Source organism: Mustelus asterias, chromosome 23 (assembly GCF_964213995.1).
Source record: "Mustelus asterias chromosome 23, sMusAst1.hap1.1, whole genome shotgun sequence".
Lineage (NCBI taxonomy): Eukaryota > Metazoa > Chordata > Chondrichthyes > Carcharhiniformes > Triakidae > Mustelus > Mustelus asterias.
Genome location: NC_135823.1, coordinates 51,233,664 through 51,254,124, shown reverse-complemented (window position 1 = coordinate 51,254,124; position 20,461 = coordinate 51,233,664). Strand labels below are relative to the sequence as shown.

The 20,461-nt window shown below is 39.7% G+C and overlaps 1 protein-coding gene across 1 annotated transcript in view; it reads left to right on the top strand.

The window, feature by feature from the left end:
* baiap2l1a (BAR/IMD domain containing adaptor protein 2 like 1a) overlaps positions 1 to 20,461 on the top strand; it is a 128,490-nt gene that overhangs the window by 57,099 nt on the left and 50,930 nt on the right. The window contains exons 7-11 of the mRNA XM_078240619.1: positions 3,754 to 3,906; positions 4,815 to 4,964; positions 9,227 to 9,368; positions 10,919 to 11,117; positions 18,264 to 18,332. Coding sequence (XP_078096745.1) covers positions 3,754 to 3,906; positions 4,815 to 4,964; positions 9,227 to 9,368; positions 10,919 to 11,117; positions 18,264 to 18,332 — 713 coding nt within the window. The remainder of the gene's footprint in view (positions 1 to 3,753; positions 3,907 to 4,814; positions 4,965 to 9,226; positions 9,369 to 10,918; positions 11,118 to 18,263; positions 18,333 to 20,461) is intronic.

Genomic DNA, 20,461 nt, shown 5'->3' with positions numbered 1-20,461 from the left:
GTGGTGGTAACAAAATACTTTGCTCTTCATGCAACCAGTGCTGGCACCAAGCATTCCCAGGTCAGGCACAGCATGTTTAGATGCAAAGTCAAGCTGCTTCTACACTGCAAAATGACTTTTTCTCAGACTGTGATTATTGTAGTTGATAAAGTGGAATTTGATAAACCAATTGTACGTTATCAGCAGAAAGCAGAATTTAGCTAAAAGGCAGGAAATTAATTTCCCCTCCCTACAAAATAATTAGACTCTAAAACGAAGGAGCCCTGTTACTAAGTACAGTTGGCCAATGTGTAAGGCACTGCCATTTTCTGTTTCTTTGTTAAGTGTAGCAGAGAATTTGCAGGGATTGAAAAAAAGATAGTTCCCAATTCAGGAAATAGGTTCAACACAACTATAAAAAGCATGAACATTATAAAGGGATCCCTTTGGCCTATTTCAATACTTCCCCACTCTTATTTCTTTCACACTTTGACTGATTGCTGACATTTGGTAAATACAGGGCTTGACAATAAAGTCCTCCCCTTCTACTAAATTCCCACCCCCAAACCAATCTTTTCGATGCAGTTCCACCAGAATCCATCTTCCCTATGATTCTGTGCCTAAATGACTATCTTCGGTGTACTGTTGTAGTAAGTAGCTGCAGTTATTCAACTGCAAGAGGAGCCATCACAGTTGGGTTTTATTTTGTCCTTAAACAATATCCATACAAGCACATTTCCAACAGGGGTTTCTGGTTGACGTTCAGGAATGAGAGAGCTGACTTTCATTCCCGTTCCTAGCTCAGGGCCCTGGCTGAGGCTGGTTGAGATACCCTTGCTGAGTTCCACCAATTCTGTATTTACTAGGGATTGAACCAAGGACTTTTCCTGATCCGTCTTAACCAAATAACCAAAAAAGCCCCTGAGAGAAATGAAAAAGCATTTTTTAAAAAGATGATGTATCCAATGAATAGGCAACCTGATTTAGAAGCAGTAAATGTAAAAGACATAGATTGGACCACAGAGGAGTGTTGCATGAGGTTGTGGGAATCCCATAATTGGATGGATAATGGAACCATGGAAAGAGAACAGTGAAGACTCACTGGAATGATGCAGGAATGAGGTAATCATTTTGAGAAATTAGGGCTTTTATTGTTGGAAGGTGTTGAATATATGAAACAAATGATAGAATGGATATTTTCAGCATTCTGAGAGGATAAACAGTGAATAAATATTGCTGGTTCATGAATGACTAGCAATAGACTGAGTATTGTTAGAAGAATAAAGGTGGAAGTTAGAAAAAATGTTTTCCCAAGGAGGTTATTGAAACGTCAGATGCTTTACCACAAGTGTTTATTGAGCTAAAGACCATTATTAGAATGGGAAATGTGTATTGCAAGATATGGGGCAGAAAGCAAGGCAACAAGTAGCCTTGTACCTCTACAACTGAGCATTACTCAGTTGTAGAGGTACAACTGCCACAAATTGCTGAATGACCTCCTTTTTCTGTAGGTGAGAGCAAGTTACTTATTTGAAGGAAATTATTTCATCCCTGCTCTGCTGAAAGAGTGTTTATTGCGAGTAAGGGAGCTATGGTTTGTTAGTTAATGCGAAAATTTCAGAAAATAGAAATGCACAATGAAAATGATAAAGGTAACTTGGGTACGTAATTGGCTAAGGGTTAGGAGACAAAGTTGTGGTAAACAGATGTTTTTCGAACTGATGCCAGATATAAGGCAGGATCTCCTAGGAATTGATATTAGGACTCTTCTTTTTGTTATTTAGGAATGACCTTAACCTTGGGTATAGGAACTACAAATTCAGATTTTGCGGATCATGAGAGAATAATAAATAATAATCATTCTCCATGTTGAACACATCTTAAATTGCCACAGATTAAGCAAATATATATATTTTTTAATGCCTTTAACCAACATGCACAGTATTATCAATGACTGCATTGAATATAGTTTTTTTGGCATGAATTTACTTGCCACTTTTTCATCTACATAACGTGGTTGTCAACGATGCCAGTTTAATTTTAGTAGTTCTATGTTGCCTTCACCAATGAAAACCATTAATATGATAATGAAAGTTAAAATCTAGTTTGCCATTGACATTTCCTCATGGGGAATTAAGGGAGGACAAAAATTGCCTGTCTTGCTTGTGCCGCCCACATCTCCAGATTGAATAAAAAAGCAAAACGAAACGCTAATTTTGTTATTAAAACATGATTATGGTTGCTTAATCAAACTCATATGACTCATTGTTAAATAAGTCTGTATAATGCAACTTTTTGAGGCTACTTGTTACACTGGCAAAAGTTCTGTCAAACTTTTCAGTTCCTTGAAAATTTCTGACTATTTTCCTTTTTTAAAAAAAAAACAGTGGCTATCGGTCCAATTCCAATTTGAACAGTTTCTAGTTTGTGTAAACATCAATTTCTTCTGAATAACCTGGATTCCAGCCCTACTATTTTGCAACAAGGAAGTGGCTTTTTCCAGATAAAGAGGAAATCCTTGGCCAGAATTTTCTGGCTGTTCGTGCCCCGCCACCATTGCAAGCCAAGACGGAGAATGTGGCGCTCAACCAAATCTCCGTTCACTGTCGCAGGACCAGAGAATCCCTTTGGCATGAATGGCCAGAAAATTCTGGCCCATGTGTTTATTTGGCCCGATTCCTTAGCTAATAAATACAGATTTTGTTGTCAGATCGAACTCTAATCGAGCTCTTAGATCAAACTCTGCCAGATTTTATCAGTTAGTTTAGTCATGAACAAGAAATTGGCACTCTGTATAATTCACTGTGGGGGGCGGGGGGGGGGGGGGGGGGGGGGTGCGGTGACATTGAATCCTTGGTTTATTTGTATACACTATCGCACTTTGTGTTTTAAGCAAAGTTTGTGTTTTTACAGACATGATTCCATTTCTTCTTTAGTTTTTTGACTATTTTGAATGATGTTTTACCTTTCATCTCCTTCTCCCCTAAAATGTAAGCTTAATCATAACATGACAGCTCTAGGTTATGGAAACATACCCACATCATAAAGAAGGTGCGGGTTTGCTTCACTGATCTGTTTGTCCTTGAAATAAAACCAGGAAACAGTTAGGCTGTGTGCACCTTGCGTTTAAGCTGTTTCTTAATGGATTTCGGAGTAAGCAGTAAAAATCATTTACCAATTGGTATGCTTGAAAATATGGTGTGGAAAGCATACCACTGACAACTAGAACAAAAATGTTTATTTTTATTACAGAAGCATTTGGTTCTGCTGTGTTAAAAATCTTTCTGCAATCACAATAAACAAAAGTTGAAATATGTATGAGGTGACTGGAGGAGTATTTCTGTTCTAAATTTAATGACATGTTGCCTTTATTCTGATCTTGAGTCCCTAAATGGTAATATTACTGCGCCGAATTAGCCCTGTTTGATTTTTTTGTTTCTCATGCTCCTCGTTTGCACTTCAATTTTAAATGGCCAGTTTCTGATCGTTTAATGTTGCTTTTTAATTTGATTAGAACAAATCTTTAATTTCTGAAATGCAACCATTGATATCAGCAAACATCATTTTAGTTGCTATCTCTTTTCTAATTCGTGAGAATACACCAGGCATTTTTTAAAAGTCTGCATTAAAAGTAATGCTCCAAATTATTTCTATAATACTATCAAAAACTTGATAGAAGCTGGATCTTCTACCAGAATTTCCATAGGTATGACCTGTTTAAAAATTACTATTGTTTATGAAATACAGAAAATTCATGTGTATTTTGTTTCCCAGTTTTTAGCGACCATCAGTACAAGGGAAAATGATATTCAGCGGTTCATTACTGAAGGTTGCAAAGAGGCCTTACTTGAGGAAAAAAGACGGTTCTGCTTCCTAGTGGACAAACATTGCAGCTTTTCCCAAGAACTGAGCAATTACCATGAAAAGGTCTGTGATTGAACTGGTGAAAGTATGCTCTTATTGGGGGAAATATATGGTAATGCATTAAAATTGATTTGTTTTTTTAATTTAGATTTTTTAATTGTCACATGTATTAGCATACAGTGAAAAGTATTGTTTCTTGCACGCTATACAGACAGAGCATACTGTTCATAGAGAAGGAAAGGAGAGTGCCGAATGTAGTGTTACAGTTATAGCGAGGGTGTAGAGAAAGATCAACTTAACGTAAGGTAGGTCCATTCAAAAGGCTGAGGGCAGCAGGGAAGGAGCTGCTCTTGAGTCGGTTGCTACATGATCTCAAACTTTTGTATCTTTTTCTCGACGGAAGAAGATGGAAGAGAGAATGTCCGGGGTGCATGGGGTCCTTAATTATGCTGGCTGCTTTGCCGAGGCAGCGAGAAGTACAGACATAGTCAGAGTGGTTTGCATGATGGATTGGGCTACATTCACAAATTTTTGTAGTTTCTTGTGGTCTTGGGCAAAGCAGGAGCCATACCAAGCTGTGATACAACCAGGAAGAATGCTTTCTATGGTACATCTGTAAAAGTTGCTGAGAGTGATAACTGACATGCCAAATTTCCTTTGTGAACATTGTGACCAAACTCTGAAGCCATCATACTGAATGGAACTGAAAATAGCTGCACTTCATGTTTTACAAAGTCTAAGGGTAGATTGCCTTCCAGGCAAAAGAAAAGGTACCCAAAGTGTTGCTTCTGATAGAACTGAATGATCATGTATCTACAATTCAAATTGCATTCCCCTCTCCAAAAAGACAGTAACTAGAATATGTGGCTGAAGATGTGCGCGCAGAATGAATCTTTATGCTTCTTGATTTGAAAAATTCTTCAAAATTGTAATTTTAATTTCATAAATCATTGTATATTTCTTCCTTTTAGACCAGTGAAGTACTAAGTGCCAAACTAAACCGATGGAAGGAGAAATGTTTCGATGCCACCAAGGTGCCAGAGTTTTTGGGTGAAGATGACAGCCCCCCATCATATATATCCAGAACTCCTCAACCTTCTCCATTGATGGGACGATACACTGTGAGTGACTGATTTTGGGGAGGGCAGAAATCATTTATTTCAAAAATCTGCTCTGGTCGGCAATGGATATAAGATTGCATTCAACAGCAAAAACTTCTTGTACTTTTGCCATGTTCCTCAAAAAAGAAGATAGAATTACGGGTGGTTTTTTTAAAAAAAAAAGTATGGTAAAGCAAAAGTACTTTTCGAAAGTAGAATGAGTTGTTGCAAGCTATTTAGGGATGAAGTTCCAGTATGCAAGAGAAAGTAAGATCACCAGTGATGAGGGGCAGGAAACCAAAATCATGCTGGAGGAGTTGTGGAAGTGAGTGAGAGTATATCTGTGGGTGGAGTAAGTGTGGATTAAAATGGTGCAAAATTATATAAATTTGAAGGTGAGGTAAGGATTCTCATATCTAATTCCAACTGCATCAATGTTAATTTCTTCACTTCTCATGGTTTCTCTGAGACTGCCATTGTTTTAACCAATTGTGGGCAAATTTGTGCTGGCTTGCCCCACTGGAAATTGGTTTGAAGTGCCAAATTAACAGCACTAAACTCATGCAGCTGAGAGAGAGAAGTGGATTCAATTCAAACCATGGCCAAGAATGAAATGACACTTCACTGACGAATCCACGTACAAGAAAGAAAGTATGTGGGAAGGCAATGTGATATAAATATTTATTCTACTCAGGAATTTCTGGCATGTAATTCTATACAAACAGCAATTGGGTTTAAAAAGTATCAAAAAGGAGACACCAGTAACAAAGACCCATAAAGAAGTACCATTAGTAGGAAGGCTTCAGTGACAAAAGAGTATATTTGCATCTACAGTACTCAAAACATCCTCATTGTAAAAGGTACAATTAACTTGCATATGTCAATTTTTACTGGCAAGTTAATGTATAATTGATTCATCAAGGGCGGAATTCTACAATTTGAGACTGTGCCATGGCAAAAACATGGCGTGTTTCCCACTGAGGATGTTGGAAAAACACGCCAAATCCTCTGTTACCGATCTCATTAATTATGCGCCCTGGTGTTTCATGCCACATTCAGTGGCAGGGCAGGCCTGGATGGTGTGTAGTCTGCCATCGTATAGGTGCCATATCAAAAAGGCATCCAACATTACTGACCCACTATTGAAGAAAGAAGGCAGACCTCCTAAAAATGAAGATAGATCTCTGGGAACATTCTGAAGCTGGAAGGTGGACCCCTCCAGGTCTCCAGATCTGGAAGATCCACCTGCAGTTGCAATCCCGATCCACTACTGTGGTGTTCCTGGGTTGTGAGATGCTTCCATCCCGAACTCAAGAGGCAGCCCCAGACATTGTTCAGATGAGTCCTGACATCTGCGTGCCACATTGAATGAACGTGTTTCACAGTTTCTTTTTCCTGCCAGCATCGCAGAGAACCCCATTAACAGGATGCAAATAAGGACTATGCTGTCCTCTGTCAGGTTTTCTGACCTGCCATGATAGGCACCAGCCCTCTTGACATATTCTCTCACCTGCCTGCCATCAAACACGCCAGTGGGGGCTTGGGAGAATTCCATCCCAAGGTACGGTTTCCCCCCATTGGATTTGATTTGCTATGTGTCCATCTTACACAGATGGAAGGATGCCAATGACATTAGCTTTCAAAATTTTTCATCAAGTCTTAAAACATTGTTTACCAAGCTGTCAGCCACCCCCTCCTATTTTTGCCCCGCAATTCTCCTAAAGATGCTAACATTCCCTGAAGTACAGCTCCAAGGGTGTCAGAAGCCCTCCATACCTAAGTTGAGGGGTTGTTATTCCACAGGAAGGAAAATGTATTGGAAAGCTATTCAATCATTGAGAGATTCATAGACAAGCCAGTGTGTCCTTGCCCAGCATCCACATATATGTACTTTCAGGGTGGATTGGAGTAGTTCCTCTCCTTCCTCAGCCAGTGGTGCTGAGACTGATTTATAGCATCCAAACTGTTGTTGAGCTGAAATAAATCAGCAGAAAGAGGAGTCAAACCTGGGATCATTTTTGCTCCTATCACAAATACTGCTGTACTAAATAGGAGAAAAATTTTAAATTCATATTTAAGTAACTTTGAATTCTGTAGAAATACATTTTAGAGCATTGACATTGAGACAAACTCATACCACAAGAGCAAATGGCGACATGGATGCAAAATTCCACGAGAGTCAAAAAATAAGAATCTCACCGACAAGATCTTGTTTTGGATTTTCCCCACCCCGCCAATGACATAATGAGGTTTTTGCCAGGAGGGTCAGGAACCTCATTTAAATAATTTATAGTAACATTAAAACACACACACACACATTATTTATATATACATACACACACACTACACACACACATATGTGTAGTGTATGTGTGTATGTATATATAAATAATGTGTGTATGTATGTATATAATACATATAGGTGTGTGTGTGTGTGTGTATATACACACACACATCTATATGTATTATATACATACATACACACACACACACATCTTCCCTATCATGTTGACGAGGTTTACAACTGGTTTTTTAAAACCAGGCAAAGAGAACCCCTTAGGAGGCAGTGGTGGGGACGCCCCTCTGGTAAACCCTATTGGGGAGTTGTTCCCCTTATCCCCTTATCCATTGGGAAGGGGGGAGACCATGTAGGTGGGGGTAGTTTTTTTTTATTATCGGAGAGCAGGGCGCCCTGAATTCGGGATCCCCAATGTTACCAGCATTTTTTAGCTCCAGCCATCAGCATGATGGCATGGGCCATGTCTGCAGATTTCCTTTGCACCAAATGCTGGATTATCTGATGAGAAAAGCCAGCTGTGTAGTTGGTGAGCTGCACGCCTGTTTTCTCGCATCAGCCAGCACAACATGCAAAAATGAGAAAATTCCACCAATAATTTTTTGATTTCTAACTGAAATTCAAAACTGTAGATGAGGTATTATTTTGGTCGAAGCCTAGTTCAGTACTATTTTCTGAGTAATCACATGTACATTTAGGATTTGAAAGGCATGCTTTCACTGGTGTGTCTTCTGCTGGAAATTGGTTCTGCCATTTAAGGAATTTTGTTTGGAAAAAGTTTGTTCCAAAATAAATATCGTTGTTGAAGGGACTTCTTAAAAAATCTTAACATTCAAATGCACATAATTTGATACTGGTGTTTTTCTGTAATTAGGGCAGGTTATGGAGTTGAATGACTAGTAGGATTCTAAAGGGAATACATTAGTTCAAAATAAATATTTGATCAAACATTTCTAGAGGATGTTAGAAGCAGCACATCAGTGTGATGGTTCTATATGATGTAGGATTTATGAAAAAGGCTATGGCAATGTTGCAAGACAGAAGGTATGTCTTTAAATGGCTAGTCATGGGTTGTTTAGGAAACTCCTATTAAAGTTTTGTTTGCCTGTAACATTAAAGGACCTAAAAGTAAACAAGAAGTTATAGCTGTTGAAACATCACAGAAACATGGAGAGAAATCCTGTCCTTTTCTATTCCGTACTTTACACTTTGTACCTGTTCTATTTGTTCTTTTGTGATTTTCTTTATATTTTTAGCATTTCTGTTCAAGCTTTGTGTTCACTCAACTACATTAGTTTCCAGTCCTTTAACAACTCCACCTTATGTGTAAATCCCTTCATGGCCTTACCATGGCCTACAACTTTCTTCAATCCTGTTACCCTCTAAGAACTCTGTTACTTCAACTTTGATCTCCTGTACATCCCCATCCCTTCACCCCAAAATTGGCTGTCTTCAGCTATCTGGATGTAAACCCTGAAATCAACCACCACACCTATTCCATACCCCAAACTTTCCTCTTTCACCTATTTTAGGGAACTCATTTGTGCATGAATCCTTCCACATTTAGGCTTTTCCTTGAATTTCTACTGCCTTCAGGCTTTTGCAAGGAACTTCCTTAAGGCTTCCAGAAATTCATGTGCACCCATGTTCATTTATTTTCTGAGGCTAGTCAGGTAGTATCCTCCCCTTATCACATATGTATGTATATGGCTGATGATTAATTTCATTATTTTTTTCAGTTGTTAATGCAATGCTGACGAGTCTGTGGTTATGCAGGTTAAGTTTATCTCCTTTATTTAGTATGGATGCATATTAGTTTATTTCCATTCTGGTGAACTGATTCATAATTTAATGTTACCAAGAGGTACATCAGGCCTTTGTTTTCCTGCACAACTGAAAAAAAGAAACTGTAACTCAGAAGCTACTTGAGTGTAATATTCTAAACATTGTATGTGAACAAATCAATAATGATAAAATGGTGTCCTAGGTACATGACCCTGCATTACAGAATAATTTAAAAATACCACCAGCTCCTCCTGGAAGAGTTCAGAAAAGTCCTCTGCCAGATATGTTCAACAACCCCACTGCTCAACGCATGGTCTCTGTTGAGAGAAGCACTGAAGTATTAGGTAAGGAATGGAATTTAACAAATGTTGGCTAAATTTAAGCTGATTTGATCTTTTCTCAATGCAAGTGACGTGTATTTGTGTGACGAGTGACACAAGCAAAGCATTCTGGTGGTACTGCCTTTCGATGTCACAATGGAATGATAGAAGGCACTATTTGCCAGCCTCCAACTACCACTGAGATTTTTTTTTGTGATTTCAAATATGTTGATAGATGGGTCTTTAGAAATTGAATATGTGCTGGTTCAATGAACATGATAGCTTTTGATTTTTTCTTGGTTTAAAAATAGGCTTTGCACCAATAGAAGTTATTTCAGCCAATGAGCAAAGGAAAGTGAGATTATCGCTTGAATACTGTTTTTGTAATTAAATCTGCTCTCACCTGCAATCGTGCATAACTGAAGAAGCTAATTTCATTCTTGATGGAGAAGTGGATGGAAGTTGAAGGGGATGGATGCAACTCCAACTTTTATAATGCTGGAGGCAATAGAAATAATTTGTAGAAAATCAGCATAGAAAATTCCAGGAGGCATATTTAGGCACTGAAGAAATAAGAGGATAGCATAAGAAATAACTTCCTTATGCTGTGTGCTGGATATATTAGTCCAGTGGTTCCCAAAGGGTGCGGCGCACCACACTGGTGCGGCAAGAGAGGATGGCAAGTGTGGCGGGAAGATTTAAGGACAATCAAAGAAACCTGGATTAGATATTAGATATTTTTCCAAAGTGATTGTTTTATACTTTCTGGATGTCCCATGATCATATTATAAAGTAGCTGTGTTCTATGTTATGAATCAAGCACTGCTAGGAGTTGTTTTTTTTTTGTTTTTGAATGTATTTCTTATCAATAAAAAATTCGGTGTGGCATGAGCAAATTTTTATTCTGAAAGTGCGGCCCAGTGAAAAAAGTTTGGGAACCACTGTATTAGTCTGTCAAAAACTATAGCACTTTCTTACTCCTAAACTGTTCAAAATGGATTAAACAGATAGTGGGTGTTTATGGTAGGACAATGTTTGGATTCTGAATCTGTACTTTCCTTATTCCTATGTTGTTAACTATTAAAAAAAATATTAGGACTTCATTTATTATAATGGAATAAATTGCAATCTAAACATGGGTGGCATAGTGGTTAGCACTGCAGCCTCACAGCGCCTGGGACCTGGGTTCAATTCCTGGCTTGGGTCATTGTCTGTGCGGAGTCTGCATGCTCTCCCTGTGTCTGCGTGGGTTTCCTCCTACAAGTCCGAAAGATGTGCTGGTTAAGTGCATTGGCCATGCTAAATTCTCCCTCAGTGCACCCATACAGATGCCAGAGTGTGGCAACTAGGAGATTTTCACAGTAACTTCATTGCAGTGTTAATGTAAGCCTACTCGTGACTAATAAATAAACTTTTACTTTGATACAGTAAAAGTACTTAACTGGTTTTAACTTTCTGGTCTTTCATTTAGGATTCATATATGGCATGTGTTGTAGTTGTGGCAAGCCTGGACAAATAATATGAACGATGAGAAGAAAATTATGAAGTAATAAATATGATTTACCTTTCCACAGAGGACATCAATCTAACGAGATCCATTTCTGTTGCAACTGGATTAAATATGGTTCAGAGGCCAAAGGTGAAAAGCATTTTTCCCCACACAGCAGGAACTAACAAGAATATGTTGAGCTTCGCAGAAGGTGATGTGCTAACACTTCTTATACCAGAGGAAAAAGATGGCTGGTTGTATGGAGAACATGACGTGAACAAAATGTGAGTCCACTTTGATTTTGAAATCATCACAATAAATAAGTATTGTACTTGTATCATTTTAGGAACACAAGTAGACTAGGTCTCAGCCATGACTCAGTTGGTAGCACTCATGTCACTGAATCACTAGGTTCCTAGTTCAAGTCTCACTCCAGGATCTGAGCACAGGGTTTACACTCCAGTGCAGTGCTGAGTGAGTACTACTTTGTCAGGAGTGTCTTCTTTCAGATGAGACGTTAAGCTGAGGCACCGTCTTCCCTCTTGTGTGGACATAGAAGATCCCATGGCACTATTTCAAAGAAAGCAGAGGAGCTATCCATAGCGTCCTGACCAATATTTATCCCTCAATCAACATCACGAAAGCTGATTGCTCATTGTCATCACATTTGATTTTATTTTATTTATTATTGTCACATGTATTAGCATACAGTGAAAAGTATTGTTTCTTGCGCGCCATACAGACAAAGCATACCGTTCATGGAGAAGGAAACGGGAGAGTGCAGAATGTAGTGTTACAGTCATAGCTAGGGTGTAGGGAAAGATCAACTTAATGCAAGGTAAGTCCATTCAAAAGTCTGACAGCAGCAGGGAAGAAGCTGTTCTTGAGTCGGTTGGTATGGAACTTCAGACTTTTGTATCTTTTTCCCGAGGGAAGAAGGTGGAAGAGAGAATGTCCAGGCTGCGTGGGGTCCTTAATTATGCTGGCTGCTTTGCCGAGGCAGTGGGAAGTGTAGACAGAGTCAATGGATGGAAGGCTGGTTTTTGCTGTTTGTGGGAGCTTGCTGTGCACAGATTGGCTACCATGTTCCCTACATTACAAAACTCACTACAGTTCAAAAATAATTAATTGGCCACAAGTGCTTTGAAATGTCTGGTAATCGTGAAAAGCTGCATATGAATTGAAGTCTTTTTCGTTTTAGATGATTCACCCTTGAGCCTGCTCTGCCATACAATTAGATCATGCCTGTATCTCAACTCCATCTATCTGTCTTAGCATCTTATCCTTCGATACCCTTAACTAATGAAAAACATTTGATTCATTGAATTATTACAGCACATATATGTAAATCATGTTAAAGGGCACAATGAAAAGAATGCAACTATACTTTTAAAACTGCATAGGTTTTGTAGATTGCCATCTCAGTTACAATATCTTTGATCTTAAATCATTTATTTCTAAAGCTTGTTCTCATCCAACTTTCAATCTAGCTTTAAATTCAATTGCTCCGTATCTGTGGTCTGAGTAGATCCAGCAACTGATGGGTACTGATATTGATGTCCCCAGTTTCAAATTTCCCTAACTGAAGTAGGAAGCTCATTGTATGAACACATGAAGAGGCACCCCCTCATTGACTCTGCAGTATTTGAAATGCCACCTAGCCACTTGAGTAAAGAAGCCAAGGCCCAGAAATTACTCAAGGTTTAGGGGCAAGTTTTTGTAATAATTCTCTGGAGGGAGCTCAAAGTCAGCACTTCAAAGGTAATTGATGCCCTTCAGCTGATGTAGATTCCACTGAATATATTGGAGCTCTGCTGGCTGGAATTACTGGGAGTCCTGGTCCCCTAGGAATGCTCTGAATTCCCCATGAGAAAGAAACAAGACCCGTCTGCCTGTCTTCCCCTCCCAATGCCACTTCAATCCAAACACAATGGGCCATAACTTCCTTGTTCCCAGAGTCATAGTTGGTGTGTACCCCAAAGATACGCTGGGGAATCCCTTTTTGGAAGTTCCCACTTAAGGGTTTCCCTAGCAATTGTCCAGAAGGGCTAACTTGCCCTGGACAATTGTGCTGGGCTGGGAACCATCGACAGAGTGATTTAAATCACTAACTTTGGATGGTTCTGCCAATTTTAAGCTCATAGTTACTCTGAAAGAGTTAGAAGGGGAAAAGGCACTTGTAACTCCAGATTAACTATTTTAAATACCCAGACTGAGCTCTGCATGGGACACCCTGATTCCCCAGGGGACCCCCTACACCACACCTGCCCCTACCTGACCCAATACCCTCACCCTCCCTCCCCCTTTTTCCAGCCCTAGTGCCATAAAGGGGCATGTCCTCCTTGGCTGCGCTCCTTTTACAACTCGTTGCTGGAGCCCTGAGCCGCTTCACTGTCAGTCTGACCCAACCTGAGTCAGGGAAGTCGGACCATGCAGGGGATTTGGATTTCAAGCCAAGGCAGTTGCTGTGGAATGGCAATCCACTGCCACTCTGAGGAAGTTACAGCCTAATGTAGGATGGAGTGGAAATGGAACAAAAAGTTGCTTAATGCAGCTTGTGCCCCAAATTCCTGTTGCCTTTGCTAACCCAGGAATGTTAGTCTTAATGTGACGTAATTGTAATTTAAAATAAAAATCAGCACTGTATAAATAGTGTTCTGTTCTACATTCCTGTTAGTGATGGGAAATGTGCGCTCTTGTTAATTTTGGCACCTTCTACCTCTTCTAATAGTTCTTGCACATGAAATGGTCATCTTCATAACAATTCTCACTTGCAACAAATTCTAATGAATTACACTTGTCTTGTATAGTAAGGCCCTAAATATGAATAAAATATTGAGCACAATTCTCCCAAAAAATTTCTAATTGTGGTCTCTGGCGGAAAATGTGGTGCAATTCCCACCGGGTGGCTCAACACAATCCCGATCACAATCCACCCACACTGAGACCATTTTTGGAGCTTGTGGTGACTCCCATCAGTAAAGAGATGTGCGCAGAGGATGATTCCTCAGAGACCAGGATGCCTTTTAAACAGAATAATGCTCCTTCCCCCCCCGCCCTCCCACCCACCTTTTTCGCTGGCAAAGACACCCCCCCCCCCCACCCACCCACCTCATCAAGTGAGTTATGAAGTTGCCAAGAGCTGCCCTTCAGGCCCTGCCCCTGGCACCTGACAATTCCAACCATGATTGCAGGGATCAGTGCCAGGGCACTGTCCAGGCATGTCCCTGACCACCCTGGGGGCTACAATGGCCTTCAACCTCCTGGGGTGGTGGTCATGTCCATCCAGAGAATTCAACAGTGACTGCGAGAAAGTCCTCATTGAGAAACGCTTGGACTTTGATGTCTGAACTGTGTCAGTTGCTTCTATGGTGGAAAACTATCTCCAGTACAGGCATAAAAGGTTGAAAATGACCCACTCTTAAAAAATGTGGTCAGACATTGCACCTGCTCTTTCTAGGAAGCACTTCAGACTTGAAATTAAGCCACTCTTTAAAAAATGCCCTCAGACAGAGCACCTGCTCAAAAGATGAAGCACTTCAGAGTTACTGGACCATGAAGTGCTTGTGCAAACAAACAGAGCTAAGCCCTTTTAAATAGTGTGGAGCTAAAAGTTACTGGACCATGAAATGGGAAGTGAGCAAAGTACTCCAAAGCTTTTCTAAGCTACAGAGCAAGGACGTTCATGTGCAAGCTGACAGTTCTTTGAAGTAGACATGCTGGGAGATAGTTCAAAGCTTTTCAAAGCAACAGAGAGAAGACTAGCCACACAACCCCATCCCGGATCCCCTTTCTGAACCCCTCCAGCCTGAGCCCCTTCCCCAACTCCACCTCCCTTTAAGGACCCTCCCTTGCATCCTAGCAGCAGCTGTTTTGCCCAAGGGAACCCTGGAAGTAAGTGTGCAAACACTCGCCTCCTTACTCCCGCTTGGAGTCCATGGAGCCCGGTCCCAGCTTTTAAGGACTTATAATGATTTGCACCCGGGTGACTTCCCATTGGGGTGGGGTGGGGAGGACAGTATACTGGGAGGCCACTGCATTCTACTATAATCTGACTTATAGGGTTTAAATGAATACAAATGAGTTCTGATCAGATTCTTGCTCTGAGTGAAATCCTGACCACCGCAACCTGGAATGGGCCGGGAGCATCACAATCTGATTAACAGCCAGTGCAAATCCCATTTTGGGCCTCTCACCAGATTCACTGGTTCAGCGAGATTTGCGCCTGGGGCTAAAGGGGCTGGTGAATCGCCCTCACTGAATATCACCCTATTTGTATGAAATAAATTATCTTGAATAGAACCATAGTAATTATGACTTGTTTCAAATTTTCATATTTATAGTTGAGTTGTAAGGGGACTGACTTCATTGAATTTTAACTTGCTATGTGAACAAGAGTTTGAGATATTCCCCCACCCCCAGCTACCGGAGCAATTTTTAAAAAAATTCATTCTTGGCATATGAATGTCACTGACAAGGCGAGCATTTTATTGCCCTTGAGCTGCCAATGGTGAGCCTTGGTGACAGCGACCATCTTTCTCATGATTGCCTGCTGGAGTGCAAAGTATCCTCATCCTTTAGTTATGACTATTCTAATATGCTTAGGTAATGGATAAAGTAGCAAATTGCCCTTGATTAACATGGATTAAGGTAACTACAGTTTAAAATTAGTTTATTATTGCTATTCTAGTTTCCTGTATTTTACTATAAAAAAGGGCAGTCAATTTGCATCAGCAAGGTTACTGAATGTATCCACAGGCTGTAAAAATAAGAATGGAATTTTCCCATTTCATAGAAGCGAACGTGCCTGTAACTATTTACAGCAGTAGTTGGAAAACTACATTTGTTGAGGTGGAAGCCCTGTAACAGACTACATTCTATTCAGGCTTGGTCATTAATGATGTACCACAATCAAGCATGAACAGGAAATGTAATGAATAATATATTACTGTGACAACTTCTCATGCTTGAAGCATAAGAGTAAACACGATTTATAATACATGAGATCTACCAAACTTATTTTAAATGCATAACCTTCTGCCCGTCAGTGTTTTTTTAAAATAATAGTTTACTTACATTATTGTGTATGTGGTCTTTTATTGTTTCACTAACCACTTTATCTATAATTGATTATGTATCTTTATGCAGAATGATGTTATTTTGTAAGCCAGTTGGTTCAATTTTTTGTTCTAGACTAACGTGGATTATGACTTCAAGGTGTTATTTCTCAGATATTTATAATAGGATAGTGAAATAATTCACTTAAAAGTGAGGGGTGGGAGGTTTAGCGGGGATTTGAGGAAAAACCTTTTTACTCAGAGGGTGGTGACAGTCTGGAATGCACTACCTGCGAGGGTGGTGGAGGCGGGATGCCTCACATCCTTTAAAAAGTACCTGGATGAGTGCTTGGCACGCCATAACATTCAAGGCTATGGGCCAAGTGCTGGCAAGTGGGATTAGGTGGGCAGGTCAGGGCATGACTGCCTTCCATACACTTTCTCTCTCTCCACCCCAACCATCTGATGCTCACCCACCCTCCCTTCCTCGCTGTGATTATCTTTTGTACATCTTCTTGAGTTTACCTACATTTCCAAGTTTCCCAGGTGCAGACCCGATGGACCGAAGGGCCTCTTCTGCACTATAATATTCTGTGATTCTGTAATTGGGTTGCTTTTTTTTATTATTCAATCCCTGAATGTGGATTTAGTTGGCAAGGCTGACGTTTATTACCCATCCCTAGTACCCTGAGACTTCCCCCTTAAAACACTGCAGTCCATTTGGTGAAGGTACTCTTGCAATGCTGTTGGGTGGAGAGGTTTTTGACACAGCAACAATGACAAATCTATTTTCTGAATGCAGAACCTCTGAGCATTTACCACAAAATTTGCATGCTTCAAAAAAAAAAAAATTCGGTACTGATCAAATGAGTGTCATGTTCCTGTTTTAACCCGTTCGATATTAAGTTTTGGGCTTCAGTGGTGCTTATTGTGTATATGCAGTCCTGTTGGTGCATGTTGTTGTGTGCTGAATTGATGGTATAAGGAAAATGTAGATTGTGATTTTTTTTGTTTGTCGATCGCTATTCAAAATCGCACTTCAGTATATCTGCTTAACAGCGCGCTATGTTCAAAACACGTGCAAAGTCAAAGCGATTGGCTGCTAAACTAATATTCTGGATACTGAATATAATCTTCACATTTTATAAAACTGGACGGCATTCAGCAACTTGCTAAATGATAATCTAGTCCTTAAATTCCAGATAACTAACGAACTGTTTGAGCATCATGCTGTGGTTTCTGATGTTATTTGAACTCCCCACTATTGGATTTTTATTTTGTAATTCACTGACAGCTATTCACTGTTTTGTTGCCTCATTTTGCAATGATAGTGGTATAATTTCAGAGACATGAATCTATGTTCTGAACCAGTTTACTTGTAGGGGTGCTGGGGAATGGACATTAAACTCCCAGGACAGGCAGAGGGTGGGATGGGTGATGGCTAAGAATTTAAAATCTAAAACAGGACCTCAACTTGACTCCAGCATACCCATTTCCAATTTTAATGGAGACCGCCTGCTCTCCAGAGGCGGGTGCATTATTTACATATTTTAATAAGGCTGTGTGCCTCAAATGACAACACAACTTTAAATGCAATGACTGCCTTCCATACACTTTCTCTCTCCACCCCAACCATCTGATGCTCACCCACCCTCCCTTCCTCGTTGTGATTATCTTTTGTACATCTTCTTGAGTTTACCTACATTTCCAAGTTTCCCAGCTGCTATAACCCCTTTCCCTCCCACCTCCCCATTAATATCATGGCCTTGGTCTTTAACTGTAGAGCATAAAATAACCCCATCTCTACTTGAAGCAGTTTGAATTAGCAGGAATGAACACCAGGGTAATTTCAAATTTCTTCTTTGTATGGGTCAAATTCTGGCAATCAAATTGTTTGGTTGCAAATGGGAAGAAGCTAGAGTTCTTCCTAGAGACCACAAGAACACTCATTGAGTCTTCATTATAAGTAGAAATATTTGTTGGAGTTTCTCCCACCATTTAAGACAATCTTGGCAACTTACTACCTGAAGGAACGCTTTTATTGCAATTTAGCAACAGCACATGCATAGAAAGGGAAAACAAACTTGTAAAACCATCCTCCTGTAAATTCGTGGACTATTTTAGATATGTTAAGTCTTGGCAATCCAAATTTAGTTGAAGCAAAGTAAAGATTTTTTTATATATAAAATTTAGAGATGAGTTCAGTTTGGAATGTGTTTAAATGCCGTAATCTTCAAATGATGAATAATGTTCTTAAGTTCTCCTAAAGTTGTTCTTGAAAACTATACAGAGGAATGTCAAATCTGTCAGCAACATTTGCAGAATATTAATGTTCTAGTTTAATTACAACTCATATTTTTACTTCCTGTACAGGAGAGGTTGGTTTCCAACCTCCTACACCAGGCCATTGGAACAAGGTCCAGATTCGTCTTCTATACCCAGGTAATGTATTTTGCAGCAACTGCATTATCAAAGATCTATCAATCACTACATTAGTGATAAATTTGTGTGTCTCTCTTTAATAATCAAATTTGAATTGCTCCTTGTGGCATTTTTGGGTGAAACCAGAAGGATTTGATAACTTGTTGATCAGTTCATGTTTGATGTTTGTTGGCAACACCTCTTTTGTGAAAACTAGCACACAGTAAAATCATGTGACGTTATTACCTCTTGGACTTGTAGAAAGTAGGGAATTTCTACCAATTTGTCTAGTGCATTTTACCCTTTGAACTGTTTAAATATATTTAAATAACATATTTATTTAAAATATACCATGGTGAAGCTGTAATAATTGTAATTATAAACGAAACGTGGAGTGCCTACTTGTGCATAGTAGTGCCTACTTCTGAATTGACAATCCTGTTGCTGTTGTAAATCTGTGATCTGCTGTTGTTTCAAGCTCCATTCCACAAGAGTGAGACATCACTTTGTACTAAAATATTTTTTTTCAAGTTGTAATCATGCTTAATGAAACACCAGTTTCTAGGTGGAGGGAAGAAACACATGGAATAGAATAAAAAAAGGTATATTCTGTATACCTTTGCAACCTTAACAAATGTTGGAAATCACTCAAAGGTTCTGTGTGGTTTATCCTGAACTCACAATATCTTCCTGGGATTTTATCTTTTTGGGTCTCCTGATTCAGAAAAATGTATCAACAGACTTTATTTCAGATGGTAAACATTGGTCTCAAGTGAGGTGGGCATCCTTTTTCACTCCTAGTTACAGACTGATGTAGCCACAGTTTACTCGGTTGTTATGACTACCCAACATAACTTGGGTGGAGTGGAAGAGCACAGAAGTGGTTATTCACCTGGATAACCAAGTCCCAGCCTATAGCGAGAGTTTCCGATCAACCTTGTTAGAGCTGGATTTATCCTTTCAAGGCTAGAAACAGGAAGATGGTAAAGATATTGGTGGAAATGACCACTTCCCCATTTCCTTGAAACCTGGAATATGTTTGCAGACTGGTACATCCATGAAACATTTTGATCTCTTATTTTGCCATTGGCCGCTGTAGGGCAAGGCAAGTGTGTGGTCTGAATATCTGAATTAAAGATATTTATCTTTTTATGTTGCACATTGATTCTGGTCAAATAGTTAAGAAACACAGCATCTGACCCCTGGGACTGCCACTCTGAAAATGTCAGCTAACATCTGTTGATGGAGCACCAACACATGCTGTCATATTTGTCCATCTTTTACAATCAAGGTTTCAACAAAGCTGTCCAGAATAGTATAATCAAAGGATTGTTATGGCACAGAGGAGGTCATTTGGCTCATTGTATCTTTGCTGGCTATTTGCAAGAGCATTTCTCTGGAAACATTTGTGCACCTTTTCCCTATGATACTGAAAATTAGTCCTGTTCAGATAATGATCTAATTCTCTTTTGAAAGTCACAATTAAATCTACATCCACCACCAACTCAGACAGTGCATTCCAAATCCTACTTGCTGCACAAAAAAGATTTTCTACATGTCACAATTTTTTTCCCAACTAACTTAAATTGTTGTCTTTTGGTTAGAACCATAGAAAATTACAGCTCAGAAACAGGCCTTTTGGCCCTTCTTGTCTGTGCCGAACCATTTTGTGCCTAGTCCCACTGACTTGTACTTGGACCAATCTTTCCATCATAGATCATTGGTTCTCAATCCTTCCATCATAGATCCCTCATGATTTTGAATACCTTTACCAAATCTCCTCTTAACTTTCTGTTCTCCAAGGAGAACAGCCCCAGCTTCTCCAAACAGTTGGCGTAACTGAAATTCTTCATCCCTGGAACCATTCCCATGAATCTTTTCTGCACTATCTGAAGTCTCAACAACCTTCCTGTAGTGTGGTGCCCAGAACTGGACGCAGTACCTCCACTTGAGGCCGAGCAGTGTTTTATATAGGTTTCTCATAACTATGCGCTATGCACCTATTTACAAAGCCCAGCATATATTTTTTTTCAAACTGTGTTCTCAACCTGCCCTGCCACCATCAATGATTTGCACACATATGTACCCAGGACACTCTTCTTGTGCTCTCTTTAGAATTGTATCATATTTGATACAATTTCTTCCGATTG